We start from the raw sequence: 10,487 nt of genomic DNA on the forward strand, positions 1-10,487 counted from the left end.
CTGTATTACCAGGAATGATATTTCTAAAATTCCAGGTATGGCCTTTTACATTTAAGAGCAATGGAGAGAAGCCTATGGGGGAGGTGCAGAAAATGAATGCGATCTAGAAAGGGAGTTGAGCTGGGGAGTTAAAGGCGGCCAAGAAACAAATACATTCAAAATGGATTTAGAATCTCTCCTCTAAATCCACCCTTTCCAAAAAATGTTTCCTAAATTGAAACATTGGTAAAAATAAAGCTAGTGACAATGAAAGTGACTATATTACCTTATAAAATAAAGTAGTATTTAAATGTAGATTAGAGATTATGCTGTTAAAAGATAAATCTGCCGGCCAGGCTGTAGAACCTGAAACTTTAAGTGCTGCTGTCAGTGATAGAAGGCAGAAAAGTGTCTCAAAAATAGAATTGCCATACTAGGACTCAACATTAATGAAACTGTTAAGAAAAAAGTACATAACTGTTTGTAATTGAAGCCTAATTGACAAACACATTTGTATGTTTACTAAAGAGATCTAACAGTTTTAACTAATATGAAAATACTGCAGCTACGTTTCAGTCTTTTAAGGTAAAACAAGAAGATCTAGAATATTCTAGTTCACTATACATTGAACTCAGGAGGCAGAGGTTGCAGTGAGCCAAGATCACACCACTGCACTCCAGCCTGGGCGACAAGTACAGTACAGGCTCAAAACCACCTTTCCTTCTGAAATGCATCTAGACTAGACTATATTCCTTACATAGTATCATTGTCATCATCATCTTCATGCTTTCTCTTCAGTGGGTTTGCTTCATTGGCCGTGTTCTGTGATGAAACCATGTTGGTGGTAATAAGAATATTTTTGGGCCCAATCATTGAAGGATTAATCAGAACATTTTGAACTGCAGTTGTTGCAGGAACTGTAAACAGAGAAGCCCCCCCACCAAGCTATGAATTACCCAGAATCCAAAACATACGATAAAAAGTATTTAGCAAAGCTGAATGCAATTCTAATACCAATTTCAATAGCATGAAGTGCAACTATATCATAGAAGAAACACAGGTACTTACACTACAATGAGTTGAATTTTTAAAAATCTTTATTTTTAGTTGGCAAATAATTGTATTTATTTTTAAATTATTTATTTTTTTGAGACAGTGTCTTGCCCTGTCACGCAGGCTGGAGGCAGTGGTGTGATCTTGGCTCACTGCAACCTCTGCCTCCTGAGTTCAAGTGATTCTCATGCCTCAGGTTCCCAAGTAGCTGGGATTATAGGCGCATGCCACCATACCTGGCTAATTTTTGTAGTTTTAGTAGAGACAGGGTTTCACCATGTTGGCCAGGCTGGTCTCGAACTCCTGGCCTCAAGTGGTCCTCCCGCCTTGGTCTCCCAAAGTGCTGGGATTACAGGTGTGAACCATCGTGCTCTGCCAATAATTGTCTATATTTATGCGGTATAATGTGATGTTCTGATCTATGTATACATAAAAATTAAATGTATCTAGTACAAGGTTGAAGAAGTTCTGTTGTATTTTAACAACCTAGATTTTCAATTCACTCATGCAAAACTGCACTGGATTCATCATGCAACATACTAAATAAAGGCCTATGTTCAAGGTCAGGAATCACACTTCCCTAATAGGCCAGTATTTTACATAAGTTGCTTGTTACATGCAGTTAGGTTTCAGAAGACGTGAAATCTAAACATATACGTTCATAAACTGCTATGACAGAATTCTGCTTATTCCGTGTGTGTGTGTGTGTGTGTGTGTGTGTGTGTGCGCGCGCACGAGTGCTATGAAGTTAGTAAAGGTACAACTTTCATTTGAATTTACATTTATGTTCTGGATTGCATACACATATTCATCGCTAAGTTTTGTCGCTTTCTTGAACTTAAGTGCTTTTCCTTGAAGATGCCTTAGATTTGTGGACCCTAACTGGTTAGTTCATGGTGTTCTTTGAAAATCTGATGAACACACTGAATACTTTCCCTCCTCCCTAAAATGTTACATATATAGTAGTTCCCCCTTATCTGCAGTTTCAGTTACTTGTGGTCAACTGTGATCCAAAAATAGGTAAGTACTAAGATACTTCAAGAGAGATCACATTCATATATATTTTATTATAGTATGTTGTTAAAATTGTTTTTTTTTATTGTTAATTTTTTGCTGTGTCTGATTTATAAATTAAATTTTATAATTTAGAAGGTTTATAAACTGTAAAGTTATAAATTTAACTGGGGGGTCTTGGAACATAATCCCTCAAGGACAATGGAGGAGACTACTGTATGTAAAATTTCACAGAATTTTAGAGAGCTCATAGGTCCCTCTGAAGACCCCTGATTTGCAGCATTACTGCCACCTTCCTGTTGGGATATTAAGACAAGTTTACCTCTTGGTATAGGAATACAAACTGTTCTACAATTTCAAATTATTCACAAATTCTGTCTCCCACCGCCAATCACATTACCTGGTTTGACAGGTGTGGACTGAGAAGGTGGAATCTGCACCGTAAATCTTTGGCTTGTCACCGACATTGGAGTTGCAACTTTATTTGGGACAGACACTGTTTGTGGGGTCGCTGTAGTTACAATAAACAGACCATGTTACTTAGGTGACTTATACAGATTTATATTCTGCACTCCTTAGCTTACCACAAACTACCTTAAAAGCAAAGGAAACTAATAAAAGGTGAGGAAAAAGTTATTAGAAATAAGAGGAAAACAACCTTAAAAAATTTACAAGCTTGTTTAGATGTTACAAAATTCAATATAGAATAGTGGTGAAGAATGTAGGCTCTGGAGCCTACCCGTTTGAGTTTGAATCCAGGCTCTATCACCTACTAGCTGAGTGTCCTTGGGCAAGTTATTTAAATTTTTGTGCCTCAGTTTTCTCCTCTATAAAACAGGGGATAAGATCACCCATTTCATATAATTGTGAAAATAAATACAAATAAAAATAATCCCTGTAAAAACTCTTCAAACAGCATCTGGTACATAGTAAGCACTGAGGTTTAGCTGGATGAAGACAAAGTTAAGAGTTTAAACTACCAGAATAAAGACCCAGGTTTTCTATTTATTATCTTAGTTGGCACTTTCAATCTTGGTCACTTGCTGAGAATCAGAAGATGTCATCTATGCCCATGAAACTAAAGCAGAGATCAAATATAACACTCCTTGAGGTCTCCAGGTGGGCCCAGAAAATTTATTCCCTTTCTGTGTTCAGATACTTTTTAAGCAGAAAAATATCTTGGAGATAACATAGTCTAAACCCCCAATCATCTAAATTCTACCCATTATTCCAAGGTACAACTCAAATACTACCCTATTTTAGAAAACTTTTCTTAATTTGCTCAAATGCCGCCTTCTTATCTTATCTCATTCACTAGATTACAAGCCTTGGCTAACATTTTTCATCCTTGTGAGCACAGGGCTCTTATACCTTGCTCCAAACAGGTATTCAACAAAGACTTAATATAATATACTGACATCATTGCTCTCTCAAAAAATGCATTTGTGGAAGTGTATCCGTTTCTACTTTTTTAATCTGGGGATGCAGGCTTTCCAGTACATCCCTTCCCCCTAGAACCAGCAGTTTACCCAGAGATTAGAGTTGCTGAGGACACTACAACTACCATTTCTAGAGAAAAAGGTGAAAAAAGTAAATAAGGAAAGAAAGCCCAGAGGTACTGAGAAATCTGGGTTTTATTTACTGCTCTCTACCAAACCCAGAAGGTGAGACCCTCCTCTAAAATATCTCCATCCCTAGATAAGTTTTCCCATGTATTAAGGATTAGTTAAGAGAATCTGGTGAAGCATAATGAAGCAATGTAAATATTTTATCAAGAAAAGAAAATTCACAGTAGGTGGGTGTTTTCTTGGCCTAAGAATTGTCAGTAAATTGAAGCAAGTATGGAGTTGAGGCTTTAAAAGTGAACACAGTAGACTGTAGATGTAGTCCCCTCCCACCCCCAATTGAAGAGAGTAAATACTCATGTCTTAAGGTCTATATAACTCATTTTAATTTTTTTTTTTTTTGAGACAGAGTCTTACTCTGTCACCCAAACTGGGGTGCAGTGGTGTAATCTTGGCTCACTGGGTTCAAGCGATTCTTGTGCCTTGGCCTCCCGAGTAGCTGGGATTACAGGCACCCACCACCATGCCCAGCGAATTTTTGTATTTTTAGTAGAGACGGGGTTTCACCATGTTGGCCAGGCTGGTCTTGAACTCCTTACCTCAAGTGATGCACCTGCCTTGGCCTCCCAAACTGCTAGGATTACAGGTGTGAGTCACTGTGCCTGGTCAACTCATTTTAATTTTTTAAAGTTTAAAACTTGCATCTTTAGGCTTGGTGTGGTGCCTCATGCCTGTAATCCTAGCACTTTGGGCGGCCGAGGTGGGCAGATCACTTGAGATAAGGAGTTCAAGACCAGCCTGGCCAACATGGTGAAACCCCATCTCTACTGAAAACAAAACAAAACAAACTAAGTTAGCTGGGTGTGGTGGTGCACACCTGTAATCCCAGTTATTTGGGAGGCTGAGACAGGAGAATTGTTTGAACCTGGGAGGCGGAGGTTGCAGTAAGCCAAGATTGCGCCATTGCACTCCAGCCTGGGTGACAGAGTAAGACTGTGTCTCAAAAAAAACAAAACAAAAAAACAAAATAACATAAAAACCTTGCATCTTTAAAACTATCAGGTGTTTTTTGGTAGTGCCCTCACTCTACATTTTAAAAATCTCTGAAGTTTGTAGAGCAAATGTCTAGCTAGGAATAAAAATCATAACTGATAACTAAAATTGGTTAACCTGCCTGGCATGTGAAACTGATTACCAGCCTAAAACAGCTGGTATTCATTTAAGTAATGTGAATCCACAAACAGAATATGATGAAAATTTACAAAGATTATAATGCAGATTTCTGTCCACAAGGGTCACAGGTAGGTAATTACACATGTACAACTGATACTATACCAAAGTGGCTTTACAATGTTGAAATGCAAATTTACATCCTGAGAATATGAAGAGATGGTTTAGACACCTCAAAAATCAAATGCTGTTTATACTTGAGCTATATGGCAGCCATGGGACTCAAGTTATAAGCAATAAGAGCCAATAATTTAATACTGATGAAGAGGGATTTTTCTGAAAATACTTTGATTACTAGACTATGTATGCAAGGAACCCAGCAGGAATGTAGGAAAAAAAGTCAGGAAATCTAAGTACATTATTTGTTTTCCTTACTATCTAAACAACGATATTAAGAAAAAAACAATGGATTCTGAATACCATTCTCCACCAAAAGGAACCAGGGCTCTTTGGAGAAGTGGATGATTCTAGGACCTGGGTAGGAAAAGTATGAGTTTGCAACATCTTGTTGCATCAGAAAGCAAAAAATGCTCACAGAGTGACACAGATCTGTCAAAAGGACACATACATTTGTATAGAAGGCATAAAGTACACAGCTAAGAGTAAACTCCTGTTTTTGGTATCAGAGTTTATACCAACAACAATGTGGGCAATGTCCAATTTTATACTTATTTGAGATCAGATGTTCCTGGTGTCTTTCTCATTTTGAAATCCAGTAACATGTATGTTTATAGCTTTACTAGATGAATAAAATTATTAATAATAACACATATGCAGAATTTCTGACTCAATTTTTGTCTTGCATTATAGTTCAAAACCAAGTGCTGAGGTACTGCTTTACCAGCCAGAAAAGCCATTTTCTCCTTTCACTTACCTACAGTAGGAGTGGTAGGTTTGCTACTAACAGCACCAACACTTAATCGTGGAACTAGTCTCCCTTGGTTAGGTCCCTAGGAGATTTAAAAAACAAATTAATGTTAAGATGTGACACCTTAATTTTCCAGGAATGAAATTAGGATTGTTGATGTAAATGATTACGGATAATTCATGGCAAGAAAGTCCTGTTTTTGTTCTATCAGTGTTTTAAGTCCAACATTTAATCTGGGGTTTGCATAAACATATATACATGTCTTTATCTATGTGAAAATAGATATGAAGGCCAGGCACGGTGGCTCACGCCTGGGAGGCTGAGACGGGTGGATTACGAGGTCAGGAGCTCAATACCAGCCTGGCAAACATACTGAAACCCCGTCTCTACTAAAAACACAAAAATTAGCTGGGCGCAGTGGCAGATGCCTATAATCCCAGCTACTTAGGAAGCTGAGGCAGGAGAATTGCTTGAACCTGGGAGGCGGAGGTTGCAGTTAGCTGAGATTGTGACACTGCACTCCAGCTGGGTGACAGCAAGATTCCATCTTGGGGGAAAAAAAAGATATGAATACATATATAATCTTATTCAGTATTAAAGTTTAAGATAGAGTGTTATTTGAATGGGGATAACAACTAACTTCTTTGTGATTTTTAATCTTAACTAGTCAATTTCTTAACCCAAAAAGGAATAAAACTCTTATAGCGGAACTTCAGAAAACAAAGGCACCCTATCGTGGGGATAACTTTTTCAGTGGTGGGAGAGCTTTAGGTCATATTTCAGAAAGCTGGCCCAATTCCTGATGGTATATCATTCCCTCTGTTATTAGGCCTCACTAAAAAAACTACAATACAGTGGAAAGATTGGGAGTTATGAGGCTTGGAATCAGTCCTAGCTTTGCTACTAACTTCATAAATGAGTTCAGGCTCCAATTCCTGATGTGAAAAATGATTGTAGCATTAAATGAACACTAAAATTCCTTCTAGGAACTATAAAATTTTTTAAAATTAAAAAAATTCTATTATCTTAACCTTTACTATACTAGCTACAGGAATGTGCTTTTCACAAAGTCCCCTATCATATCCCACCTTTTGAAAAAAGCGAAGTTGATTAAAATGTCTTACCTTTTTAATTAAGGACTTCAGCCTGTAGTTTGGAGCTGTTAAGCAGTATCTATCAGGTGGCAGTCTAGGTCCTGCATATGGCTTAATCAGTGGCAAAGGGGTTTGATTTTTCTGCCTTGCAATGTCCAGTAAAAACTAAAAAAGAAAAAAATCCTTATTAGAACTACAGATTAAAAAATTGTAAGTAAAAATAACTTCAAATCAAAGTTTGCTCACATCTCTTGGGGGAGGAGAGGTAAAAGACTGATCAGCACGACACTGGATTGCCAGTCTCACATCATCTGCATCAACATTGGGTTTCTTAGCATGGCTTGAATAAATTTTTGCATCATCCAGAATTGTAGTCACATATCCTTTAAGAACAAAACAATCTTTTCTTAAACATATGAAGACAGCTTAATATTTATGGCTACTTGTCTTAATACAAGTTTCCACTAATTTGTATACAGTTTATGAATTTTTTGTTTTCTGTAGAGATGGGGTCTCACTATGTTGCCCAGGCATAACTCGAACTCCTGGCCTCCCACCTCAGCCTCCCAAAGTGCTGAGATTACAGGTGTAAGCTACTGTGACCAGCCTAAATGCTGCCTTTAATAGCTAATCATCCTGTCTATATGATCAGTTTTAAACAGATATAACCATGTGAGTACTACTGTCCCCTAGCTTGAGCTCCTTTTTAACTGCGTTAGGCTGAATTCTATACTATTAACGTAATTAGTTGAAAATGTTCTTACAAGGCTGGGCACCACCTGTAATGCCAGCACTTTGGGAGGCCAGGACGGGCAGATAACCCGAGTCAGGAGTTCAAGACCAGCCTGCGCAATGTGGCAAAACCCCGCCTCTACTAAAAATACCAAACTTAGCCCAGTGTGGTGGTGTGTGCCTGTAGTCCCAGCTACTCAGGAGACTGAGGCATGAGAATCGCTTGAACCCGGGAGGGGGAGGCTGCAATGAGCCGAGATTGTGCCACTGCCCTCCAGCCTGGGCGACAGAGCAAGACCCTGTCTCAAAAAAAAAAAAAGAAAAAAGTTCTTACAATAAAAATATTTTTTCAAATTCACAAGTTAGGCAAGTTTTTGGTGTTTAACTTACGGAAAGCAAATTCCAACATTTGATTTATAACCCTTGGTTCGTATTCTGTGATTCCCATATCCTTCAGGATCTGTGCCATCACCTGTGGATTCAAATAAAAACGCCAGATGCAGAATTTGGTGCTGGAAATCAAGGCTAGCCTGAAGGGTAGTATTTACATTTATTATACAAGGTTCCCTTTCTTTGGGCTTCAAAGTCCTACTCACCCTTGTCTTCCCAAGTGAGTCAGCGATCACACCAAATCGCACAGTACGCTTTTGCTGAAAAGTTTTATTTTTATTTTTTGGCGGGATTGGGAGTCGGTGGTGGGGGGGAAGCAAAGAGAAGACAGGAGTTGGCTTCCCCAGCAGAAGTAGGGGTAGCTTCAGCTGGCTGTCATTTTTGGTTTTGGCAGCGAGTTAAGCTAGCGTCAGAACCCTGGACGCGGGGTCAGGGCTGGCGGATAGGTAGAGACGAGGAGGCGGCAGGGGCCCGAAGCCCAGGACACAAAGCTGGGCAGCCGTTCCACAAGCTCCGCTGGACCGCGACCCCCTGGTAAGGCTTGGCCGGAGCGGAGAGAGGGGCCCCGGGGCCAGGGCGCATCTCCATCACCCTCTCCTCCTGGCGGCCATGACTGGACTGAAGCGACCGCGCGAGCCCACCCTTAGGCCCTCAGCGTGGCTTTGCCTCGCAGGTCCCTGGCTGCACCCGGCTTCGCGCTCCGCCGCTCATCCTTCGCACTTACCAAGGCATCTCTCGGAGCGTTCTTGGGAGGCGCCATCTTGCCCGACTCCATGTTATCCAGCGACTCGTCATCCGGGGAGACAGGGGAGAGGGGGCAGTTTGCGGTCTCCTCACTCAGGCCACACCCCTGCGGGGAGCGGGAGGAGAGAAGCGGAAGGCGGGGTTACGTGCCAGCCGCTGGGGGCGGGAGTTTCAGCAAGACGCTGGCCAGGGGGAAGAGACGCGCTCGGGCGTCGGTGTTCAGGAGGATTGGAAGAAGCAGGGAATCCTTCCCCGTGGAGCCTGCTGGGGGCTAAAAGAAGTAGAAGTGCCGAGAGGCTCGACTTCCCAGAGTTGTTCTGCGGCAAAGGGCACCAAATGGGAAAAGCTCACCTTTGCGGGGGTCCCTCCTCACACCTCCACCGCTACCACCATCGCCCCTTTTGGCTTACGGAAATTCCAGACCTAGTCAGTGTTAGGGCTGCTTAGTAAAACACAGTTGGACCCGTTAGATTTGAATGTCGTATCAACAACAAATACATTTTTAATATATCCCAAATTCGCACAGGCCGTACTTATGCTACGAAATAATTGTTGATCTGATATTCATATTTAAACGGGTGTCCCGGATTTTTATTAGCTAAATCTGGCAACCCTACCCAATAGCCTGCTCTCCACACAGCAGGACTTTGGTCTGCTCTTGCCACACTCAAAGCCCTACTGTGGCTGCCCATTTCACCCTGATGAAAAACTAAAGCCTTCACTTGGCCTTGAGCAGCTTCCTGTCTGTCCCCGTTGAGGCCAACGCAGGACCCTTCCTTGCCTCCCAGTTACACCCTTCCCAGCCCCTCCACACAGAACAGCCCGAATGACTTTCGTGAGAACCGACCATCCCGCCCAAGTGACTTTAAAAAATGTGCATCAGTTAACTATGTCTTAAAACGTCGCAGATAACTCATTCTTACCCTCCACATCCACCAATGCCCTAGCATTTTCCATCTCAGGAACAGGCACCGTGACTCGCTCAGGCCGGAGAGGGTGTAACTGGCAGGCAGCCATATTGCTGTTTCCCTCACAATCCACACTCAATCTAGCAACAAGTCTTGTCCAGGTGACCTCCCAAATTTCTATCCATGTCTTCACATCTCCATCCAGTACTACTATGATGCTAACGAGTCCAAGCCAACATCCTTACTCACCAAGATTACAGAAATATACTCCCCAAATAGGGTCCCCCCCCCCGCATTCCTTACACAGCTAGAGGACCCTTTTAGTCATAAATCCAATCACTGTTTTCCTTAAAACCTTCCAGTGGCTCTCCTCACAAACACATACACAAATACATACTGATTTCCCAGGCTTAGTGGGCCCTTCAGTTTTGTGAAGCAACTAACCTCATCAGACTCGTCACAACCAGCCGTTCGCTGGGCAGCCATCTTGAAGTTTGGGCCGGCTTGCCAAGAAACACGTGTTATCGATACATTGTTTCCAGTGAGAGCACGTGCTCCCATGCTGAGATGGTGCCTTTCCCCACTCTCACTGTGGCCAGCCTCTGTGTAAAATTAATAACAGTCCCTTGGTTTAGAATATTTTCAGGGTACAACATTTAAAAATAGGTGGAGGCTGGGCGCAGTGGCTCACGCCTATAATTTCAGCAGTTTGGGAGCCCCAGGCGGGCGGATCACTTAAGGTCAGGAGTTTGAGACCAGCCTGGCCAACATGGTGAAACCCTTTCTCTTCTAAAAATACAAAAATTAGCCCTGCATGGTGGCTCATGCCTGTAGTCCCACCTACTCAGGAGGCTGAGGCGGGAGAATTGCTGAAACCCGGGAGGTGGAGGTTGCAGTGAGCCGAGACTCC

General features: G+C 41.7%; 1 protein-coding gene across 1 annotated transcript; it reads right to left on the reverse strand.

Moving 5' to 3' along the window:
• Positions 1 to 675: 675 nt before the first annotated feature.
• On the reverse strand, positions 676 to 8,799 carry TAF9B (TATA-box binding protein associated factor 9b). Its single transcript, XM_017518816.2, has 7 exons — positions 8,650 to 8,799; positions 7,926 to 8,007; positions 7,050 to 7,186; positions 6,834 to 6,968; positions 5,716 to 5,791; positions 2,447 to 2,557; positions 676 to 896 (listed from the first exon to the last, which is right to left on the reverse strand). The coding sequence occupies exons 1-7, from the start codon at positions 8,698 to 8,700 to the stop codon at positions 733 to 735; spliced, it is 756 nt and encodes a 251-aa protein (XP_017374305.1). The 5' UTR covers positions 8,701 to 8,799; the 3' UTR covers positions 676 to 732.
• Positions 8,800 to 10,487: the final 1,688 nt, after the last annotated feature.

This window comes from Cebus imitator, unplaced genomic scaffold (assembly GCF_001604975.1).
Source record: "Cebus imitator isolate Cc_AM_T3 unplaced genomic scaffold, Cebus_imitator-1.0 Scaffold705, whole genome shotgun sequence".
Classification (NCBI taxonomy): domain Eukaryota; kingdom Metazoa; phylum Chordata; class Mammalia; order Primates; family Cebidae; genus Cebus; species Cebus imitator.